This window comes from Elephas maximus, chromosome 19, assembly GCF_024166365.1.
Source record: "Elephas maximus indicus isolate mEleMax1 chromosome 19, mEleMax1 primary haplotype, whole genome shotgun sequence".
NCBI lineage: Eukaryota > Metazoa > Chordata > Mammalia > Proboscidea > Elephantidae > Elephas > Elephas maximus.
Window position 1 is genome coordinate 71,930,331 of NC_064837.1, and position 24,894 is coordinate 71,955,224.

The window sequence follows — 24,894 nt, forward strand, 5'->3', positions numbered from 1 at the left end:
TTACAGTGAAATCACAGCCCAGAAGGGTGGGTCCTAACCCTAATCCCTTCTGAGTGATGTTTTATAAAAAGAGGGAACAGACACAGAACAGAGTCCCACACCGGGGGAAGATGGTAAGTGAGGATTTGCGTACAAGCTAAGGAGTGCCAAACCTGGGGCTGAGCCAAACAAGGAAGGAGCCTCTCCAGAGCCGGCAGAGACAGCAGGGCCCCAAATTTGGACTTCTGGCCTCCAGAGCCGCCCGCTTGGTGGCCTTTTGTTGCGGCTGCCCTGGGCACTAAAACGCTAGCCTCTCTCGAGCCTGGAGGATGCAAAGGTCCCTGCCTGTTTCACCCCGATATGCATGTGGACAGCAGCTGGGCTCAGAGATGCACCATCAGAGGTTGGCTGCTGGAGGCCTACAGAGTCTGCTGGCAACACTGGGGTGTCCGTGCCGTACAATGAGCTGGGCAGCTCGGACACTTGTAGGGTGACTGTGGAACCCAGGTTCAGGCTACCCAGCCATCATGGGAGGTGAACCTCAGAGGACGCGGAGGGCAGGTGCCCCAGAGAATGCCCTCAGGTGCACAGAGCAGTAGGGCCACCTTGCCCCTGCCTTGCTTCCCCCCTACAGCTTCTTGGGGCCGTATTTCTTCTGACAGTTTTTGGTTCTCCCTAGCACTTGGAGAACCTCCTTCTTGGCATTCCCAGCATCTTGTATGGGAAAACCCAACAGCAGGAGAATCCTGGATCCTGTGGCTGGCTCCTGTTCATCTGTCCTCTGGTTCTTGGGACTTGAGCTAGCAGTTTACCTGCCAGTCTTGGGATCTGCCAGCCTCCACAGCCTGTGATCCTGCAGCCTGCCATCTTACTTGCTGATCTTGGGATTCAACAGCTTCCGCAGCTTATGAGCCAGAGAAGCCTCGATGAGCTTTCCCACAGGATTGTGAAAAATGCTCTCTCCAAATTCCTGGGGTTTGAGACGGGCTTTGCTGGGCAACACACCCACCACCACAAGCCAGGCCTAAACCATCAATTCAAGAAGCAACCCTCCTGCTCTCCCCCGACACCCAGCAAGGCCACGGGCCACCCAGGCAACCTTTCCACTGGCCACGAGCCTGACAGGAGACAGTAGTTGAGGCCCCCTTATAATCTCCCTGTGCAGTGCAGGCTCTCCGGGCCAAGAGAAGAGTTACCTCACTGGTCACGAGAGGGAGAGGCAGGAAGAAAGGAAAGAACTATTACAAAGAGCTGGACCCACGAGGAGCTGTGAGCGGGGCGGCCGCAAGGAGGCCCAGGTCCTCCTCTACAAAGGCCAGCAGCAGCGTCTACAGCGCTGCTTCAGATGGTGTCTGTGTGCTCCTGCTTGATTACACCGGCCCCCTCAGTCACACATGCCCCTGATGCTTGTGATGAGGAACATCTTTTCATGCGTATTAACCCTCGAGCTTCCTCTGCGGTTCTCACCCCAGGTACACACCCTAGAAGCATTTTTCTACACATAAACCAGACACACACACACGTACAACAACGCTCATGGATAAAAACTGTAAACGACCTCCGTGCCCATCAACAGGAGGAAGGTAAACAAACGTTGGTGTTTCCACACAGTAGAAAATATACCAACTAGTCTCTGGGCCGTGGGTTGGCAAAGAGAGGCTGCGGGCCACACGCAGCTCGTCTTCTTTTTCTGTACAGCCCAGAAGCTGCAAATAGTTTATACTTTTTAACTGTGGTGAAAATATACCCACCAAATACATTTTTAAGTAATCCACCCAGTTGAAAAAAATCATAAGAGTATTTAATAACATGCGAAAATACACGAACTTAACATTCAAACGTCCACACATAAAGTTCATCTGAGCACAGTCATCCCCACTCATTTACGTGTGGTCTGTGAGTGCTGTCAGAGCTGAGCCGTTGCAACTGTGCCCGTTTGGCCCTCAAAGCTGGAAGTATTTACTCTCTGGGTCTTTGCAGAAAGTCTGCCAACCCTGAATGGAACCGCACGCATCAACACGGCTGCAGCTCAAAAAAGCCTGCTGGGTGGAAAGTGTGTGCAGAGGGCACGTGCAGCCTGACGATGTTTACAGAGACCTTCAAGTACCTGCTAGGGGGAGAGGCTGAAAGAAGCTTGAGAAGCGCGAGGGACAGGATCTTAGGGCAGGGCACTCAAAGGGGTCGGACTTCGTGACGTTTTGTTGATTAGGTTGGGCAGTGTACACATGCATGCTCATTACATTAATCTTTGTATTTTCTTACATGTCTAAAAATATTATAGAATTTGTCATGGATTGAATTGTGTCCCCCAAAAATATGTGTATCAATTTGGCTAGGCCATGTGTCTTAGTCATCTAGTGCTGCTATAACAGAAATACCACAAGTGGATGGCTTTAACAAAGAGAAGTTTATCTCCTCAGAGTAAAGTAGCCTAAAAGTCCAAATTCAGGGCGTCAGCTCCAGGGGAAGGCTTTCTATCTCTGTAGGCCTTCTATCTCTGTAGGCCTTCTCATCAATATTTCCCTGGACTAGGAGCGTCTCCACACAGGAACCCTGGGTCCAAAGGATGCCCTCTGCTCCCGGCACTGCTTGGTTGGTGGTAGGAAGTCCGCCTGTCTCTCTGCTCACTTCTTTCTTTTATATCTCAAGAGATTGCCTCAAGACACAATCCAATCTTGTAGACTGAGTCCTGCCTCACTAACACAACTGCTGCCCATCCTCCCTCATCAACATCACAGAGGCGGGATTTACAACACATAGGAAAATCACACAATACCAGCAATCATGGCCCAGCCAAACTGATACCCACATTTTTGAGGGACATAATTCTATCCATGACACCATGATTCCCAGTACTGTGTGACTGTCCAGGATTTGTCATCTGATGTGATTTTCCTGTGTGTTATAAATCCTATCACTATGATGTTAATGAGAGGGATTAGGGGCAGTTATGTTGATGAGATCTACAAGATTAGATTGTGTCTTAAGGAAATCTCTTTTGAGATATAAAAGAGAAAGTTCAGCAGAGAGATATGGGGACCTTATACCACCAAGAAACAAGAGCCAGGAGAATAGCTTGTCCTTTGGACCTGAGGTCCCTGCACTGAGAAGCTCCTCTACCAGGGAAAGATTGATGACAAGGGCCTTCCTCCAGAGCTGACAGAGAGAGAAAGCTTTCACCTGGAGCTGACGCCCTGAATTTGGACTTTTAGCCTACTTTACGGTGAGGAAATAAATTTCTCTTTGTTAAAGACATCCATTTGTGGTATTTCTGTTACAGCAGCACTAGATAACTAAGACAGAATTAATTAAATAACAATACCCACACATTAAAGGATAAATGGGAAAAAATAGCCAAGGTAATTTGGTAGGAAAGAAATTAGAGCCAACCTGTTCTATGAGATATTTAAATATATTACAGTATTTAAAGCAGTGTAGCACCAGTTCAGGAACTGTATAGAAAACAAAATAATAAGGACTCTCTAACCTAAATCATTAAAATCAACTGACAACTTATTAGATTTAAAAAAAAAAAAATCTGAAGGTTAAAAAAATAAATAAAAACAGTCAAAAAATTAAAAGGCAAATGACTAGTGTGGGAAAGATGTGTAACAGACAAGTGGCAATCACTTTAATATGTAAAGAGCTCTCACAAAGCAACAAGAAACGTGCAAACGCACCAGCAGAAAAATTAACAAAGGATATGAATAAAAGAACTATCCAAGAGAAAAAGTGCAAATGGCCAATAAATAGATTAAAAACTTTAACACTACTAAGGATCAAAGAAAGTTTTCAAAGAGGCAATTTTTTTTTAACCTATCATATTGGTAAAAATTTAAAACAGAATTCCCCGGTGAGCAAAGCTACAGTAAAATAGGCATTCTCACTCACTGCTCGTAGTGTATAAATTGGTACAAGCTTTCTGGAAAGTAATTTGGTGGTATGGATCAAAAGTCTTAAAAATGTGTGTATCTTCAATCCAGTGATTTTAATTCTACAAATTTGTTCTAAGGTGATCAAGAAATAGCACAAATATTTATATACAAGAATATTTATCATATTGTTATTTATACTAACAAGAAATTGAAAAAAAATATGAAGGCCCAACAGAAGTAGAAATGGTTAAAGTGATAATGATATACCCTATATGAGTAAAAGCATCAACAAAAGTATTCTGAATAGTTAATATCAAAGGAAAATGTTCAAAATAAAATTGAAAAAGAACAGCTTATAAAACCACATATCACAGGGTCTCATCCTGAGAAAACATCACTGAAAAAAAGAAAGATAAGTACACGGAAAGGCGGTATAACCACGCGTGACAGCAAGGGGTGCGCGAGGAGAGAGGCGCTGAGGGCCTCCCTGATTCTGACAGGCGGTCAGGAACTGTTCAGGTTCTTACCCTTGAAACTGTACATATACATTTTATAATATGTATAATTTATAATTAAAAAAAACAGCAGGAAACACATTGAAATGCTACTGGTAACTATGTTTGGGTACTGAAAATTGGAAGGTTTTTTAAAATGAAAAGGCAATACTTAAACAACTAGTAAAAGCTATTAAAAATCCATTGCTTATTGGCAAAAGTTGTGCGATACAGATATTCACAACAATGACAAAAACAAAGGAGTAGCTGCTGCGGCTGCATATGTACAACTGTAAACATGGCGTGGCAGCAGCATCAGACCTTCTCCTATCACTTCACTACCTGTTGCCATGGAGTCGATTCTGACTCAAAGTGACCCTACACGACAGAGTAGGACTGCCCCGTGGGGTTTCCAAGGAGCAGCTGGTGGATTCAAACTGCCGACCTTTTGATTAGCAGCCAAGCTGTTAACCACTGCACTACCAGGGCTCCTCTCACTTCACTAGGGGAGGAGACTCATTAGCATCAACAGCCCAAGGCTGACTGCTATGAGGAGAGGTCAGACATACCTCCACTCTCCAACCTTTTTACAAATCCTGACACCAGCCATCCCTCCCAAGGCACTCTTTCCTTCTCTGCTGGGTTCGGTAACTCTTTGGAATGGCCACACAGAACGCGCAGACTGTACTCACAGTTACGCGGTTTATGAGGGAAGTAACAGGTTACAATTCAGGTTTAGGAACACTCAGGATACAGTTCTTTGATAAGGACAGCCACTTCTCAGCTGTGCCCACAGGCAGGTCTCTCTCTGGCCCTCGGCCCCTCGGCCTGGCCTCTGCCCTGCTTAGGCAAGTGTTACAAAGCTTTTTAGCTCTGCGGACAAGTGCCCAGAGGCACCCCACTCCGCAGGCAAGCCTCCTGTCCAACGTGGCTCAGGTTTTTTGCTCTGTGGGCCAGGAACGCACTGTCTCCTACTGGTCTCCTAGTTCTGCTGCTGCCGGTTCTCTGCCGTTCTTGCCACCACTTCTCACTGTCTTGAGCCATCTCCAGTGTCACAGCTCTTTCTTTGTCTTCTGAGTCTAGGAGGTTCTCAGCGCAGGAACCCCAGGTCCAAAGGACACAATGCACTCCCGTCTCTTCTTGGTGGTAGTGAGATCCCCCCCTTTCTGCCTCTGGGATGGCTCATTTGCCAAGCCTAGTGGGGTGCCAAAACTGACCAATCCCCTTGTTAGGGTTCCATACACCTTATTTACATGATCCTACCATTTTTTTTTTTTTTTTTTACCCCTAAAGGGTACCATGCACCTTACTTGCATTATTAGGAAGCTATCCAATCACCTTGGTGGGCCACAAGCACCTCATTTGCATAGTCCCACCTAGCCATACAGTGGGAGTTAGAAGACCATGGCAAGAAAGGCCAAATAACAGCAATCCATTGCACTGCAACAACCAAACACCTCATGAGATTTGGTTCCTTGGTTTGGAGGTTTAGGATCATGGTTTCATGAGCCTCAACCCAGTTAAGTGGTCTAATAACATGTCTAGTGCTTCTGTTCCACCTCCTAGTTTGTTGCATAGTGCCTGAGGTCTTAAAGGCTTGCAAGCAGCCATCCAGGCACAACAATTGGTCTCTATTCACCTGGAGCCACAGAGAAAGGAGAGTCAGGAATAGGAGGAGGAGATGGAACGTGTGGCCAATTGCCTCCAGCAACAACTGCCTCCTTTGCCGTGAGACCAGGAGAATTGGATGGTGCCCAGCTACCATTACTGAACATTTTGATCAAAGATTCTATAGAAGAATTCTTTTCAAAAGGAGGAAAATACAGAATAGAATCTCAAGTTTTCATGGACTCCCAACTTCCTGGAGCCAGGAAGGGTGAGTGAACCCCTGAAATTATTGCCCTGAGATAATCTTTAAACCTTAAACCAAAAATATCCCCTGAAGACTTCTTAAAACCAGACAATAATTTAGCTTAACTGGTAAAAAAAAAAAAAAAAAGTCTGCCTAGAGCATTATGCTCTTTTAAGACCTACCTATATGAGATCAATTGACAATAGCAACTTGAAAGGTTAGACAGGAAACTTAGGGGGCAGTGAGTTCACGTTAATGGGGGAAGAAGAACTCAGAAAAGGAGGGTGAGAATGTTTACACACTCAAAGAATGTAATCAGGGTCACTGAATTGTACATGTAGAAACTTGAATTGGTGTATTTTTTTGCTGTGTATATTTTCAACGACAACTTAAGAAATGATATACATATATACATATAAGTAAAGCCCATTCCTCAGATGAGGGACTGTTACCTGAACAGTGAAGCAGGGCTGCATCTGTCCTAAGGGCAGGCTACCATCTGGTGGTGGCCCAGGCACCTCCCCTGGGCTCCGGGCCTGCGGGGCAGGAAGGGAAGGGCGAGGTGGTGTCCCCACAGTCTCTGGAAACAAGAGGGAAAAAGTTTGTTCTCTGTGTGTACATCACTTCCGGATCTCTCTCTTGCCGAATACAAACACTCAAAAAGCACAGCATGTACCTCTCCAAAATCAAAGTAACTTCTATTTCACAGAGAAAATTGGGCCACAGACCAGTGGAAGGCACAGACATGCCGCCACACGTACGCAGCTTCTCAAGAGGGCAGCAGAAACGGACACGTTCACTAACAGACCCAAATACAGATCCCCTCCGTAGCATACACTTAAAAGTTGTGCCAGAAATAATCCAGGCACTCAATGAATATGCATTAATGGTCAGTCCAAGGTTTTAAAATACCTGAATATCTTGGAAATTTATCTTCAAGCCGACATACTATACAACATGGTTGCTGCTGAAATAATATTTATCACAATAATGAACCAATCTGGGTGGACACAAGCTTACTAAGGACACCAAAAGGTTTTTTTTTTTTTGCATACCTGTGTGTATGTGTTATAATTATTGATATTTACTGAACTGGAAGTTGAAACAGAAATCTTTTAAAAGCTTTTTTATCAGTTCATTTGAAGATGGCAACAATGACCATACTGTGTGGTTAGCATCTTAGCTGTGGCTAGCTGCCGTTGAATCAGCTCCAGCTCACGGTGGCCTTTTGTACTTCAGAACAAAATGCTGCCCAGTCCTGCACCATCCTCCCAGTCTTTGGTATTTTTGAGCCCATTGTTACAACCATCATGTCACTCCATCTCATGGGAGCTTTCGTTCATTTTGGCTGAACCTCTACTTTCCCGAAAGTGATGTCCTTTCCTAGCTATGGTCTTTCCTGATGACGTGTCCAAAGCAAGCAAGACAACGTCTGCCACCTTCTCTTCTATGGAGTATTTTGACATTCTTTTTCTTGGTTTATAACACCTAAATTGAAAAAGCTATGAAATGTGTTAACACCTTGGCCAAATTTGCTCTATTTCAATAGGTTTCCTTCCCTGGTTTACTATTTATGCCTTAGCCTAGAATAAGAAAAATTATTCTTCACCTTCTGTGGGCTCTGCCCAGACAGCAAAGATTCTGTCTTACCAGAATAATAATTTTCTGTGCTTTATACTGGCTTTATTATGTCTTGATTATTTAAGAAAACGTTTCCTTGCTTAAGAAAAAGCTCAGGTTCTTTACAGTTGAGTTACCATCTGCTTTTGTTTTTAAATATTTTTTTTAAATAATTTTTATTGTGCTTTAAGTGAAAGTTTACAAATCAAGTCAGTCCTCACACAAAAACCCATATACACCTTGCTACACACTCCCAATTACTCTCCCCCTGATGAGACAGCCCACTCTCTCCCTCCACTCTCTCTTTTCGTGTCCTTTTCGCCAGCTTCTAACCCCTCCACCCTCTCATCTCCCTTCCAGGCAGGAGATGCCAACATAATCTCAACTGTCCACCTGATCCAAGAAGCTCACTCCTCACCAGCATCCCTTTCCAACCCATTGTCCAGTCCAATCCATGTCTGAAGGGTTGGCTTCAGGAATGGTTCCTGTCCTAGGCCAACAGAAGGTCTGGGGGCCATGACCACCAGCGTCCTTCTAGTCTCAGTCAGAAGATTAAGTCTGGCCTTATGAGAATTTGGGGTCTGCATCCCACTGCTCTCCTGCTCCCTCAGGGGTTCTCTGTTGTGTTCCCTGTCAGGGCAGTCATCGGTTGTAGCCAGGCACCATCTAGTTCTTCTGGTCTCAGGATGATGTAGTAACTGGTTCATGTGGCTCTTTCCGTCTCTTGGGCTCATAATCACCTTGTGTCCTTGGTGTTCTTCATTCTCCTTTGATCCAGGTGTGTTGGGACTAATTGATGCATCTTAGATGGCTGCTTGCTAGCATTGGGGACCCCAGACGCCACTCTTCAAAGTGGGATGCAGAATGTTTTGTTAATAGATTTTATTATGCCAATTGACTTAGATGTCCCCTGAAACCACGGCCCCCAGATCCCTGTCCCTGCTACTCTGGCCTTTGAAGCATTCAGTTTATTCAGGAAACTTCTTTGCTTTTGGTTTAGTCCAATTGTGGTGACCTCCCCTGTATTGTGTCCTATCTTTCCCTTCACCTAAAGTTGTTCTTAACTACTATCTAATTAGTGAATAGCCCTCTCCCACCCCCTCCCTCCCCCCTCACGTAACCACAAAAGAATGTTTTCTTCTCAGTTTAAACTATTTCTCAAGTTCTTATAATAGTGGTCTTATACAATATTTGTCCTTTTGCAACTGACTAATTTCACTCAGCATAATGCCTTCCAGGTTCCTCCATGTTATGAAATGTTTCACGGATTCCTCACTGTTCTTTATCAATGGGTAGTATTCCATTGTGTGAATATACCATAATTTATTTATCCATTCATCCGTTGATGGGCACCTTGGTGGCTTCCATGTTTTTGCTATTGTAAACAGTGCTGCAATAAACATGGGTGTGCATATATCCGTTTGTGTAAAGGCTCTTATTTCTCTAGGATATATTCCAAGGAGTGGGATTGCTGGAGCGTATGGTAGTTCTATTTGTAACTTTTTAAGGAAGCGCCAAATCGATTTCCAAAGTGGTTGTACCATTTGACATTCCCACCAGCAGTGTAGAAGTGTTCCAATCTCTCCACAGCCTCTCCAACATTTATTATTTTGTGTTTTTTGGATTAATGCCAGCCTTGTTGGAGTGAGATGAAATCGCATTGTAGTTTTGATCTGCATTTCTCTAGTGGCTAATGATCGTGAACATTTCCTCATATATCTGTTAGCTACCTGAATGTCTTCTTTAGTGAAGTGTCTATTCATATCTTTTGCCCATTTTTTAATTGGGTTATTTATCTTTTTGCAGTTGAGTTTTTGCAGTATTATGTAGATTTTAGAGATCAGGCACTGATCAGAAATGTCATAGCTAAAAACTTTTTCCCAGTCTGTAGGTAGCCTTTTTACTCTTTTGGTGAAATCTTTGGATAAGCATAAGCGTTTGATTTTTAGGAGCTCCAAGTTATCTAGTTTTTCTTCTATGTTCTTTATAATGTTTTGTATACTGTTTATGCCGTGTATTAGGGATCCTAACGTTGTCCCTATTTTCTCTTCCATGATCTTTATCGTTTTAGATTTTATATTTAGGTCTTTGATCCACTTTGAGTTTGTTTTTGTGCATGGAGTGAGGTATGGGTCTTTTTTCATTTTTTTGCAGATGGATATCCAGTAATGCCAGCAGCATTTGTTAAAAAGACTGTCTTTTCCCCATTTAACTGTTTTAGGGCCTTTGTCAAATATCAACTGCTCATATGTGGGTGGATTTATGTCTGGATTCTCAATTCTGTTCCATTGGTCCATGTATCTGTTGTTGTACCAGTACCAGGCTGTTTTGACTACTGTGACAGTATAATAGGTTCTAAAATCGGGTAAAGTAAGGCCTCCCACTTTGTTCTTCTTTTTAGTAATGCCTTATTTATCCGGGGCCTCTTTCCCTTCCATATGAAATTGGTGATCTGTTTCTCCATCTCATTAAAGAATGTCCTTGGGATTTGGATTGGAACTGCATTAAATGTACAGATCGCTTTTGGTAGAATAGATATTTTTATAATGTTAAGTCTTCCTATCCATGACCAAAGTATGTTCTTCCACTTATGTCAGTCTCTTTTGGTTTCTTGCAGAAGTGTACTGTACTTTTCTTTGTATAAGTCTTTTACATCTCTGCTAAGATTTATTCCTAAGTATTTTATCTTCTGGGGGGCTACTGTAAATGGCATTGATTTGGTGATTTCCTCTTCGATGTTCTTTTTGTTGGTGTAGAGGAATTCAACTGATTTTTGTGTGTTTATCTTGTATCCCGATACTCTGCTGAACTCTTCTATTAGTTTCAGTAGTTTTCTGGAGGATTCCTTAGGGTTTTCTGTGTATAAGATCATGTCATCTGCAAATAGAGGTATTTTTACCTCTTCCTAGCTAATCTGGATGCCCTTTCTTTCTTTATCTAGCCTAATTGCTCTGGCTAGGACCTCCAGCACAATGTTGAATAAGAGTGGTGATAAAGGGCATCCTTGTCTGGTTCCCGATCACAATGGTAGTGTTTTCAGGCTCTCTCCATTTAGGGTGATGTTGGCTGTTGGCTTTGTATAAATGCCCTTTCTTATGTTGAGAAATTTTCCTTCTATTCCTATTTTGCTGAGAGTTTTTATCATGAATGAGTGTTGAACTTTGTCAAATGCCTTTTCTGCATCAATTGATAAAATCATGTGATTCTTGTCTTTTGTTTTATTTATGTGGTGGATCACATTAATTGTTTTGCTAATGTTGAACCATCCCTGCATACCTGGTATGAATCCCACTTGGTCATGGTGAATTATTTTTTTGATATGTTGTTGAATTCTATCGGCTAGAATTTTGTTGAGGATTTTTGCATCTACATTCATGAGGGATATAGGTCTGTAATTTTCTTCTCTTGTGGTGTCTTTACCTGGTTTTGGTATCAGGGATATGCTGGCTTCATAGAATGAGATTGGTAGTATTCCATCCTTTCCTATGCTCTGAAATACCTTTAGTAGTAGTACTGTTAACTCTTCTCTGAAAGTTTGGTAGAACTCTGCAGTGAAGCCATCCGGGCCAGGGCTTTTTTTTGTTGGGAGTTTTTTGATTACCTTTTCAATCTCTTCTTTTGTTAGGGGTCTATTTAGTTGTTCTACCTCTGTTTGTGTTAGTTTAGGTAGGTAGTGTGTTTCTAGGAATTCTTCCATTTCTTCTAGGTTTTCAGATTTTTTGAGTATAGTTTTTCATAGTAATCTGATACAATTCTTTTAATTTCAGTTGCATCTATTGTAAAATCGCCCATCTCATTTCTTATTCGGGTTATTTGCTTCCTCTCCTGTTTTTCTTTTGTCAGTTGGGCCAACGGTTTATCAATTTTGTTGAGTTTTTTAAAAAAACAGGTTTTGGTCTTGTTAATTCTTTCAGTTGTTTTTCTGTTTTCTGTTTCATTTAGTTCTGCTCTAATTTTTATTATTTGTTTTCTTCTGGTGCCTGTGGGTTTCTTTTGTTGCTCTCTATTTTTTCAAGTTGTAGCGATACTTCTTTGATTTTGGCCCTTTCTTCTTTTTGGATGTGTGCATTTATTGATATCAATTGGCCTCTGAGCACCACTTTTGCTGTGTCCCAAAGGTTCTGATAGGAAGTGTTTTCATTCTCACTGGATTCTCTGAATTTCTTTATTCCACCCTAAATGTCTTCTATAATCCAGTCTTTTTTGAGCAGGGTATTGGTCAGTTTCCAAGTGTTTGATTTCTTTTCCCTGCTTTTTCTGTTACTGATTTCCACTTTTATGGCCTTATGGTCAGAGAAGATGCTTTGTAATATTTCAATGTTTTGGATTCTGCTAAGGCTTGCTTTCTGACCTAATATGTGGTCTATTCTAGAGAATGTTCCATGTGCACTAGAAAAGAAAGTATAGTCGGTTGCTGTTGGGTGGAGTGTTCTGTATACGTCTATGAGGTCAAGTTGGCTGATTGTGGCATTTAGATCTTCCGTGTCTTTACTGAGTTTCTTTCTGGATGTCCTGTCCTTCACCGAAAGTGGTGTGTTGAAGTCTCCTACTATAATTGTGGAGCTGTCTATCTCACTTTTCAATGCTGATAGAGTTTGTTTTATGTATCTTGCAGCCCTGTCATTGGGTGCATAAATATTTAATATGGTTATATCTTCTTGGTGTTTTATCCCTTTAATCATTATATAGTGTCCTTCTTTATCCTTTCTGATGGATTTAACTTTAAAGTCTATTTTGTCAGAAATTAATATTGCCACTCCTGCTCTTTTTTGATTGTTGTTTGCTTGATATATTTTTTCCATCCTTTGAGTTTTAGTTTCTTTGTGTCTCTAAGTCTAAGGTGTGTCTCTTGTAGGCAGCATATAGACGGATCTTGTTTTTTAATCCATTCTGCCACTCTCTGTGTCTTTATTGGTGCATCTAGTCCGTTTACACTCAGGGTAATTATGGAGAGGTAGGAATTTAGTGCTATCATTTTGATGTCTTTTTTTTTGTGTGTTGACAGTTTCTTTTTCCCACTTGATTTTATGTGCTGAGTAGATCTTCTTTATATATTGTCCTTTCCTCATATTCGTTGCCATTGATTTTTTTTCTACTGAGTCTGTATTTTTCTCTTGTATTTTATTTTGATAAGTAGGATAGTTTGTCTCCTTTGTGGTTACCTTATTATTCACCCCTATTTTTCTGAATTTAAAACTAACTTTTATTTCTTTGTATCGCCATATCTTCCTCTCCATATGGAAGGTGTATGATTACATTTCTTAGTCCCTTTCTATTATTCTAACGTTGTCTTCTTTTGTATAATAACATCGCCATTACCCTGTGTTGGGCCTTTTTTTTTTTAATCTTGCTCTGTTTTTTTGGATTTCCCTGTCTGGGTTGACTTCTGGTTGCTCTGCCCAGTGTTCTAGTCTTGGGTTGATACCTGATATTATTGATTTTCTAACCAAAGAACTCCCTTTAGTATTTCTTGTAGTTTTGGTTTGGGTTTTACAAATTCCCTAAACTTGTGTTTATCTGGAAATGTCTTAATTTCACCTTCATGTTTAAGAGACAGTTTTGATGGATATATGATTCTTGGCAGGCAATTTTTTTCCTTCAATTTTTTAAATATGTCATCCCATTGCCTTCTCGCCTGCATGGTTTCTGCCAAGTAGTCCGAGCTTCTTCTTATTGGCTTCCCCTTGTGGGTGACTTTTCTTTTATCCCTCGCTGCTCTTATTATTCTCTCTGTATCTTTGGTTTTGGCAAGTTTGATTACAATATGTCTTGGTGACTTTCTTTTAACATCTACCTTATGTGGAGTTTGATGAGCATCTTGGATAGATATCGTCTCATCTTTCACAATATTGGGGAAGTTTTCTGCCAACAAATCCTCAACAGTTTTCTCTGTATTTCCTGTTATCCCTCCCTGTTCTGGTACTCCAATCACTTGTAGGTTATTTCTCTCGATAGAGCCCCACGTGATTCTTAAGGTTTCTTCATTTTTTTTTAATTCTTTTATCTGATTTTTCTTCAAATATTTTAGTGCCAAGTGATTTATCTTCGAGTTCAGAAATTCTAGCTTCTACTTGCTCAATTCTGCTCCTGTGACTTTCTATTGAGTTATCTAATTCTGTAATTTTATTGTTAATTTTCTGAATTTCTGATTGCTGTCTGTCTACAGATTTTTCCAGCTTATTCAACTTTTCATTATGTTCCTGAATAATCTTTCTAATTTCTTCAGTTGCTTTATCTCTGTGTTCCTTGGCTTGTTCTGCATATTGCTTCATTTCCTTCCTGATGTCTTGAAGGGTTCTGTATATTAAAGTTTTGTATTCTGCATCTGGTAATTCCCAGAATGCACCTGCATCTAGAAGATCCCTGGATACTTTGTTTTGAGAGCCTGTTGAGCTGATCATGGCCTGTTTCCTTACGTGACTTGATACTGACTGTTGTCTCTGAGCCATGTATAAGTTATTGTATGAGTTTATGCTTGCTTACTGTGTCGTAGCTGCTTGCTTTGTTTTGTTTTGGTATACCCCTATGGGTTGCTTGAGTGAGCTAGCTTGATTATTTTTGCCTTTGGAGCTCTGGTGTCCTGTCCCCAGCTGGCTAGAGCTGTTCTCAGGTATATCAGTCTAGGGGTCCATTCAGTTTTCTTGTATGAATTCAGCTCAGGTTTCCAGGTAGCTGATATCAAGTCTGTGGTACAGGCTCTGTCCTACAGTCTTAGAGGGGCAGGAGTGATTGGCGTATATACCGGTATCTGATTGCAGCAGGGGGTCATGCTCTGAACAAAGCAGGGGGCTGGGAACTGACCCCCAAGTGTCTCTGAGGAAAACGCGTCTCTGTTCCCTAGAGTGTGCTGGTGGGTGGGTTCTGCAGAGGGACCGTGGGCACCCAAAGTTTTTGTTGTAAGGACTGGGAGGTACCAGTTATCTCTGGACCCCTGTTGCGGGTGGCTGGGTGACCTGAATGGAGCTACCAGTCCTTAGGTCCCTGTTGTGGGTAGGTGAGGACCTTGTTTAATAGGCAAAGCAACGTCAAACGTCAAACACCCACCTCTCCACCGCACAGCTGAAATGGTTGGAGTTTGCCAACAAGGGCCTATTCTCCTGAAACAGGCCCACGCAGGTCCATGCAGAAGGGAAAAGTGTTCAAGGTCCATGGATGGTTTATGCCTGGACAGGTGCCGCTTCTGTCCTGAGCTCCCCCAGCTAATGGAGCTAGCAAATTATCTTTTCTCCCCAGTTGCAAATTTTTTCCTTCTCCAAGGCCGGGAGGACAGCTCTAGGTGCTCACCAGGGTCTATCTCAGACCCAGGGACTCAGCCGCTGAAGCCGGCTTGGGGGTGGGGGGCGGGCCTGGTAAAATATACGCAAGCACTTAGCTTTTGCAGAGAGCACCGTTCTCCTCAGGTTCCGGAGGTGTGAGTGGGCTGTGTGGCTGGCTGCTTCTCCCTGAGGAAACTGCGGCCCAAAGCTAGGACCAGCCTGCTGCCACTGCTACCGCCGCCGCTCCCAGCTTGTCACAAATATACTCGTTTCACTTGTTTCTTCGGGTCTTTGTTGTAAAGAGGGCTCGACAGAAGCATCTGTCTATTCCGCCATCTTGGCCCCACCCCAAAAACCTGTTTTTAAATGTTTATTGTCACTTTCACCTGGGCAAACAAGTATTGCTTCTCAGGCACCAGGCATCCTATCTGAAGTGCTCAAATCTCCTGACAATTTATGAATTTTTTCTCCCCAAAATTTAATCCTAAAGGAAAATAAAGCAAACTTGTAGGATATTTCTTATATCTAAAAATATCTTTGAGATTTCCCAGAGGACCCTGGAAAATCAAAAACATTTGTTTTTCCACCTTAGTAAAAAGAGAGGGACAGGAATAATTAGGTTTATTGGATGTGGTATATCGATGAGTTTCACGGGAAGCGCTGCCACCGGAGAAGAGAGGCTCGCCTCCCCTCAGCGATATCTGCCTGGGTGAGGGGCAAGGGGTGAGTTCCTGTGAGGTACCCGGAAATTGCTGGCAGCACGGGAAGTCCCTGGAGGTCTCTCAGGGCCCTTGTTGCCGAGAGGTGCTTCTGTTCAGCCCTGGGGCCTTTGCGCCTGGTGTTATCAGAAAACTGTATCGCAATCCCTCATAACTCAGCTATCTTTTTAAAGGTGAACTCGGCTGGGACCTTGCTCCTTTGATTTGAAGCTGGTGGCTCCTAGGCAGGGGTTTGTGGCTGGGCTTCACACCTCCCACCAAAGGAGTTTCATTAACTTGCAGATGCTCAGGGCTTGCTCCAGACTTCAGATTCTCCACCTGAGATTCAGGACTATTTTATGTTATATCCAGACACTTTTTTTGTCCTCTGTAAAAATTATGTTTATCCATTTTTATAAACCAGATACAATAACTGTTTCCTTTGACGTTTTGTCTAAAACTTTTCTTCAGGTTAGCTGTTTCGCATGCCACAGAGGCAACAAACCTAGCTCCTCAGTTGCAGTATTCCAGCTGGGGACTCCAGTCAGGCCTTTCACTTGTGAACTGTCAGTAAGAAGTCAACCACCACCACTTTAAGTCTTTTGTCATCTACAGGTACCTCTTCTGGTTTACTCCAGCTCATCCCTGAAGGCTCTGCCATCACAAAAGGCCAGAGACCCATCCTCAGCAGGTGACTCGTCCTCAGCAATGGACCGTCCTCAGCAGTGAACCATCCTTAGCAGGGGACCAGCCTCAGCAGTGGACCATCCTCAGCAATGGACCTGTCCTCAGTAGGGGACTGTCCTCAGCTGTGACCCGTCCTTAGCAGGGGACCCGTCCTCAGCCCTGGATCGGCCTCAGCAGGGGACCATCCTCAGCAGTGGACCCTCTCAGAGCCCGGCGGGGGGGGGGGGTGGGGTGGGGGGGACAACTATGCCAGAACCCGGGGCACAGGCAGTGTGGCTTCAACTCTGAGACTGAGCCCGTGTCAAGTAAGGATTTCCATAATGTTCAAGGAGAAGCAGGTGGGTTCTCGAGACTGCAAACCAGAGGTCCAGTGGACTGGGTGAGGGTGATTGTAGCTTTTGTTTGGAATACTGTCGATGTTTTAATGTTCTACTTTCCAGGCATACCCCAAACCAAAAACCAAAAGCGATTCTGAGTCGATTCTGACTCGTGGCAACCCCATGTGTTACAGAGTAAAACTGTGCCCTAGAGAGTTTTCAATGGCTGTGATTTTCAGGGAAGCAGATCACCAGGCCTGTCTTCCAAAGCCCCGCTGGACGGGTTCAAACCTGCAACCATTCCACTGGTAGTCCGCAAGCCATGTGTGCCACTCAGGGACCATTCCAGACACAGAAGTAAGCTCTTTCTCTCCTTAAGTGATCTGTCACACACAATTCAGTGGCTCTGCTTTTGTGAAAGAAAAAGACATATTTGTAACTGATCAATCTCTGATTCTCCTCACCTGACCCCCCCAGAATTCAGAAACTCTTCTGGAGTGTTCTGATTTTCAGGGTAATAGTTATCTGCATAGGTTCAGTAAGAGTCTGCCTTTGTTTTTATCAACACAGACTGTAACCAGGGCCCTCCTGGAAGGTCAGATTCCAGAATGACAGCCTTTAATGAGACAGGAACAGTCACATCTAAGGACTACCGTTGACTTAATGGACTGCCTGGTACCTGGCTTACAGGTCCCCAGCCTTACATGGGCCAGGAACCTTAGGGTATCTTGCAGGAAAAAGATTTTGCTCAGATTTATATTTTTTTTTACCGCAGGAGAAATCTGATGAGACCTTGGCTTGACTTTACAGCCTTCGCACAACAGATCAAAGACTTTCGGAAGTCTGGTCTGAGATTCCTCAGGAGCACTTCCAGCAAAGCAGACTTGAGAATGCCAGGCTGTACCTGGGCCAGGTCCCCTGAGACTGGCCTTGCTTTGCAATCAAGCAGAATCTTTCTTTGAGATTATTATTAAAAAACAAACAAACAAAACCCTCAATAGAAGCTCAGTGTCCCCTGAGCAGTGAGTCCCCCTTTCCTCTTCTCTCCCCAGGAACCACGAGTAAACTCTGATCCTGTATGCTTGCCTATTATTTCATCATATGCGCAGGGTCGTACAATATTTGTCCTTTTGTGACCAACTTCTTTCACTCGGCATGTGTTCAAGGTTTATCCATACTGTGGCATGTATCAGGACTTTCTCTGTGGCTGAATAATACTCCATGTTTTCTTTATCCATTCATCCATCCACAAACATTCAGGTGGCTTCCATTTTTTGGCTATTGTGATGAATGCTGTGGAAGAGATTATTTTTATCAAAGCAGGGAGACTGTAGAAAGCCCCTGGAGCATCAAGGGAAAGGATGCATTGTCCTGGTTATCTGGGGGCTGCTCTTTGTCTTGCTGTTTGTTGACAGACTTGCAAACTAGGCCTCAGTCCTGTGGGGTCTGGACTGACCTCCTTCCCCTTTGGAAGAGCCCGTTTTGCCTCCAATTGAACTCACTCCTTTGCTCTGGATAAACGTGTGCTTTTTGACTTTTCCTTTGAACTGCTTATAACACCCGCTTGGTTCCCTCATTGCTTAATAAACAGAAGAAAACCTTTAACATGCACTCATTTTTCTACCTGGTTGAGAGTCCTGATTTTACCTTTTTCTGAAAATTATCTTTTCACACATACTTAAAGAGACATGAGTAAACGCAAGGGGAGGTCAGGAAGGACACAGGTGACTGGAGCTGCGGTGGCCACCACTGTCGTGAGCTTTCTGCTCCAAGGGACGAGCATTAACACAGAATACAATGAGGGACAGGGGAGAAGAAGGAAACATCAGAGTCGTGGAAGACTGCAACACGGAAATCGTGATCCTCAGGAGTATAAGTAAGTTTAGGAAGAATGTTGATAAGTGTATGGATTTCAGTTGCTTTAGGGGGTCTACATTAAATTCTGTACCCTGCAAACAGAAGGAACCACATCTTCTTTTCAAGACTGCAGGGAGCACTGACAAGAGCTAAGGAAGTACAGGCCACATTCTCTGACCCTCCTGCAGTCAAAACTAGACATAGGAATCGAAAGTATAAACAAAAAAATGTTTAAAAAATAATCAAAGAAATTTTAAAACTCTCTCCTACACAACTCTTGGATGAGATAGAAAAATTGAGCCCACAAAGGCAGAATTTCTGGAAACTATAACAGATAATGTTATTGACAGAAACCCTGGTGGCGTAGTGGTTAAGGGCTACAGCTGCTAACCAAAAGGTTGGCAGTTCAAATTTCACCCGGCTCTCCTTGGAAACCCTATGGGGCAGTTCTGCTCTGTCCTGTAGGGTCGCTATGAGTCTGAATGGACTGCATGGCAATGGGTTTTTTAATGTTGTTGTTGGGTGCCATCCGGTCAATTCTGATTCACAGGGAACTCATAGAACAGAGTAGAACTGCCCCAGAGGGTTTCCTAGGCTGTAACCTTTATGGGAGCAGATTGCCAGATCTTTCTTCCTCGGAGCTGATGGATGGGTTCGGATCTCCAACCTTTTGGTTAGCAGCCGAGCACTTAACCGTTTGCCACCAGGGCTCCTTATATAATATATAAATATAATACTATACTTCAAAACATCTGGGACATGGCTAAAACTATACTCAAAGGAAAATTCACACCTTAAGAAATGCAATTCTAAATAAATAAAAAATAAATGTTAAACACTCAGTTTAAGAAATCAAGAAGAGAACAATAAAATAAGCCCAAGGAAAACAATGAAGAAAGATGACACGGAACCTTCCGGTCAAGACAGAAAAACGGGCAGACACGGGAATCCACCTGTCAGAGCGGCCTCTGAGGAAGCCTCCCGGACGGAAGCAGGGGGAGTCCTTCACACACGTCGAGAGGCACGTCTGACATGTCTGATAAGACCTCCTGAGGGACAGAAGGAGATGGAGGAGGGAGTGTGTGATGAAATCACGGCTGAAGATTTTCAAGGATGGAAAAACAAGAAAACACAAGTCCGAAGATCTAGAAACACAGTGGTTCCTGAGCAGGATGAAGCAAATCCCCACTTAGACACAGATGGTAAACAAGAGATTAAGAGAAAAAGCTTAGAAGCTGCCAGAGTTTGGAAAAGACAGGCCCCCCACAGAGGCGTGAAGGCCAGGCTACAGCTGCTTCTCTGGACAATGGAACATTACCTTTAAAGAGAATTGTAAGAAAATACCAACACGGAGTTCTATTTCCAGCTAAGCCATCCTTCAGAAAGGTGGTCAAAATAAAAATAATTTTGACATGTGAGGACAGAGCTTTACTGCCTACAGATCTTTCCTGAGAGAACTGCCAAAGCAGAGACACCGATACCTGGATATAGGGCGTCTACCTTCTCCCCAGATGCTCTCTTGGAAAGGAAGGAGCGGCCTCCTACCTGACCCAAATAAAGTCACGTGACCACGCCTTCTCGAAGGCCTCAGTGTAAACAAAGAGGCACTGTCTGTGGAGGGCAGTGCAGTGTGCAGCCATCACCCTCTGCGTGACTCCAGGCAGATGGGTGAGAATGAGGCTCTGCAATTCAACAGAACAGCCACCATTCCTGGGCACAGAGGTCTCCAGACACCCACAGCACAGAGTGCCGGATTTTACTGTGCACGATTCCTTTACAGACAGAACAGCAGATGGTGAATTCATCTGTGTCCCAGGCCACTGCTCTGCAGACACGCACTTGGGGTGAGTGTGGGGTCAAAGACTGGAGCTGGGAGGAGGCCAGGGGCTCAGAGGGGGGCTTGGGAGTCCAGGGAACTGGGGGGACCCAAGAGCGGGGGGCATCCAGGGCATGGGGGGCAGGGGACCCCCCCACTCCAGAACAGAGCTAGGTGACTCCGAAGTGGTTCTTTTCAGTGCCAAGAAACCAGCCTGTGACGTTCCAATAAATTGTTTGATAAAATGTGAACTAAAATGATTACTTCCAAATTAATATATTTCCACAATAGGATTTAAAATATGTATATAATAATTTATAACTAAACACAAATTGATACTTTACTCTTTACCCACAGGTGCTAATCAACAATATGGGTCAACTGACTAAAATACAGAAAACATAAAGCTAGATTCCAAGTTTGTTCTTCTTTTACAAAATCATTTCTAGATGGATCAAAGATTTAAATGTAAACATAAATAAATAAAATCATAGAAGTACTAGTAGACATGATTAAGTATTTTTCATAATTTTGAAGTGGAAAACATTACACAAAATCAAAAAACCATGAATTAAAACTTTGTTGGGCAAAAACACCACAAACATGTCACACCCACTAGGACTGCTCGAATCAGAAAGACAAAAACCAGTGTTGCGCAGAAGCGGAGGAACTGGAACCCTCTGATACTGCTGACAGGAATGTCGGATGGCGCAGCCACTGTGGAAGAGTCTGGCGGTTCCTCAAGTGAATCAACAGAGTTACCATATGACTCAGCCATTCCGCTTCTAGGTAGATGCCCTAGAAAAGTGAAAACGTGTCCACACGAACAGCAGCATTTGTCGTAAACGTCAAAAGGCAGAAATAATCTAAATGGCCATCAACTGATAAATGGATGCACAAACAGTGGTCAGTCCTACAACAGAATACTAATCAGCCACAAAAAAGAGTGAAGTTGTGACACATGCTGAAACACGGATGAACCTTGAGCACATGCTGAGTGAAAGAAGCTAGACACAAAAGGACACGTATTTTATGCTCCGATTTATATGAAACGTCCAGACTAGCCAGATCCATAGAGATAGAAGATAGACTGGTGGTTGCCAGAGGCTGGAAGAAGGGAGGGGAGGGAGTGGCTGATGCTGGGTATGGGATTATCTTTTTGGGGTGATGAAAATGTTGTAAAGCTGACCGGGGTGATGGTTGCACAGCTCTGTGAATATGCTAAAACCACTGAATTGTACAACTTAAATTGAAGAATTGTACAGTGTGTAAATCTCAATAAAACTGCTAAAAAAAACTCCATAAAAAATAAAAACCTGGGAAAAATATACAATATATTTGACAAATGGCTAACATTCCTAACACACAAAGAACTTTTACAAATCACTGAGGGAAAAAAAAACCCACAAACAATTCAGCAGGAAAATGGAGTAAAAGACATGATGACAAATCACAACGGCTGATAAACACACAAAAATTTAAAGAAATACAAATGAAAGCAACAGAGTACCCTTCCCTGTCTAGACTGGCAGGAACTACTTTTAAAATGAACGTTTAGCTTCTGTGAGGCTCTGGTCACACAGGTACTTTTATTTACTGTTAAGAACGGGAATCCATGCAACCTCCCTAGAGGAGGATTTTGTAAACCCCTCGCAATTTCAAATGTCTTTTTGGAGACCTGTGAGTCCTGGTGGTCATGCACTGCCCATCAGCTGGACAACCAACCAACCAGTGATGCCTTCACATGTAATCTCCTGGGAGAATCAGTGCTGGACAGGGACCTCAACAGGCTACAAGTGCCCTGATCCATGAGGACGTTTGCCCGTGCCTGTGTGCGTATCTGTGGCCATATGGGCGTGAGTGTGCCCCTGTGTGTGGGGGGGGGTCTACGTGTGGGCGTGTCTCTGCACGAACATGTACATGCTGATGGACAGATAGGCTCCTGGCATTTCCACCTAAAGGTGAATGATCTCTAGTTAGTTGTTTCTGCTTTCTTGATTTCCATGTTTATAACGAGCAAGCCTCCTTTTGCAACCAGAAACGTAAAGGCATGTTTTAAATGTCCGGATTCATGATGAAGCTTGTGAAGTGCCCAGGGGTCCTGATCTCTGGAAAAGGCAGAATTCGCAGGGGTGGGTTGCGGTAGGGAGCAGACAGGGACACCTGAGTCTGAGGGGGTGGTGAGACTCATGCTGGGTTGCGCCCTCTGTCCACCACAGGGAGAGTGGTGGGCAGGGCTCCCAAGAGCCCAGCTCAGGGCCACAGTTCTCACGCCAGGGTCACTTGTCTGCTGTGAGCGAGGTGGCGGGCCTAGGGGCCAAGGTGGCTTCCACTGCTCACCTCACGGTCAACAGAGCTAAGGTGTCGCTCTAGGAGGAGGGCCAGGGGTCAGCAGAGGCTGTGTAATCAGGCCTGGACGGGGAGGGATCACGTAGGTGAGAGGCCTCTCAGGCCTGACTGTGAGCGTGGGCTCCTGCCAAGAACAGAAATAGCCCAAGGCAGGCAGACATGAGTCCCTAGGCTGGGGGCCAGGTAGCCTGGGCCAGCCCTCAGGTGGCACAGAAAGTTCTCACCTTCTTCATCTTACTGAACAATGACAGCACATTTTGGTCACAGCATGCCAATGTATACTACTTAACAACTGAAGCCACCAGTTTATGAACTAGATGAATAATCTTGGTAAAAAAAATGCAGACAGACCGGTCTTGCTAAAGCCTTCACCTTCTCAGCTGCACATTTACCTTGGAGAGCAGAAATTTGAAAACCACGTGGTTTTGAGGAACGATGGCCTTCCCAAAAGAAAGCAAATGTCCCGGGTTTGTGTGTTTACAAGTCCTAAGTAAGTACACAGAGCAGAGCCCCAAGCCCCTCTGACTTTTCTTCCCAAACTGCCGAGAGACTGACACGCTTCCTCCCAGCGCACACACGTGCTCAACTTCAGTCTCTCACACATACCCGTGTACTCACAGTCTCTCACACATACCCGTGTACTCAGTCTCTCAAGCGTACCCGTGTACTCACAGTCTCTCACGCGTACCCGGGTACTCACAGTCTCTCACGCGTACCCGGGTACTCACAGTCTCTCACGCGTACCCGGGTACTCACAGTCTCTCACGCGTACCCGGGTACTCACAGTCTCTCACGCGTACCCGTGTACTCACAGTCTCTCACGCGTACCCGTGTACTCACAGTCTCTCACACATACCCATGTACTCAGTCTGAAACACTCACAAGCGTGCATACCCCACAGGCACGCACACACACTAGCATGCATCCACACATGCACAAGCACGTGGACACACTCAGTCACACGTGCACCCACACACACGCACATAAACTCACGCACACTCACACATACACCCCCCCCACACCCCCACTGCACTTTGGTGTGTTTGCTTCTGTAAACATGCTCTTCTGCAACTTGCTCCTCTCCTGTGGAGACCGTCCAGCCCAGTGCCTCACAGACATGTGTCCACGGGGTGGTCCACACGCAGTCTGTTCCAGAAATGTGTGACACAGAAAGTGAGAATGAGCACCTGGGAGCTCCTGTAGTCAGGAGGCATCGCCCCGAGATCTTCATGGCCATTAGCAGAAGCGTCAGCCCACAGGGACCTGAGGGAGAAGCCAGCCAACACCGTAACTAGTTGGAGGGGCATCCCTGGCGACGGTTCTCGCTGGCAGCTGCAACCTGATGCCGGGCGTCCAGACCATTCCCAGGTGTTTTTACTGTGACAAAAGTGCTGCTGAGAACATCCCTGCACATCTTCTCATGTTGGCGTGACTAATTTTAAATAGATTTCCAGGGAGGAACTGCTGATTCAAGGGTACCATAAGCATTTAAACTTTGAAAGATTCATTCAAACCACCCCCCAAAGGCTTCACCAGTTAAGGTTCCAGCCAACAACGTGTGGTGTGTCCCCACGTACTCCTCGACACCAAACAGCCTCGCATGCGGTCAACTTCACTGCTCTCCTGGGCCTGGGGCTGCAAGGGCTCCTTTGTCAGGCGCGCAAGTCTCTTTGGCACTCGCCATCCGGGCCTCACTTTCTGTGACTGGGTGTTAATTCCTTTTATCTGCCAAATGTGCTCAAACATCTTTCCCAGTCTGTTACTGATAGCTTATCTTTGTTTATGAGGCCTTTTCCTTAGAGACTTTTAAATGTGCAGTCATGTTCCGTATAATGTCCATCTGGGCAACGTCCAACTACATATACATCCCAGTAGTCCCATAAGGTTATAACGGAGTTCAGAAATTCTGTTGGGAGAACAGGACACAGCAGACGTAACTGGCCGTAGCGAACACAACAGCTTCCTGCACACAACCCACGTCTGTCTCTTGTATACACAGCGACTGCGCTGCCAGGTGTATAACGGTACAGTACCTAAAAACCCTGCAATGCATGCATGCTGGTAGTCATGATGCCTGTGTTGCTGGCTTATGGA

At 44.2% G+C, this 24,894-nt stretch overlaps 1 protein-coding gene across 5 annotated transcripts in view; it reads right to left on the bottom strand.

Moving 5' to 3' along the window:
* Positions 1-24,894, bottom strand: part of CCDC57 (coiled-coil domain containing 57) — a 114,702-nt gene that overhangs the window by 36,034 nt on the left and 53,774 nt on the right. For 3 of the 5 annotated variants that reach the window (XM_049861393.1, XM_049861394.1, XM_049861395.1), the window contains exon 16: positions 6,653-6,780. In XM_049861393.1, coding sequence (XP_049717350.1) covers positions 6,653-6,780 — 128 coding nt within the window. Of the gene's footprint in view, positions 1-6,652; positions 6,781-16,715; positions 18,072-21,841; positions 24,707-24,894 lie in introns of those variants that run through there. The other 2 variants (XM_049861397.1, XM_049861396.1) reach the window with 2 other exon arrangements.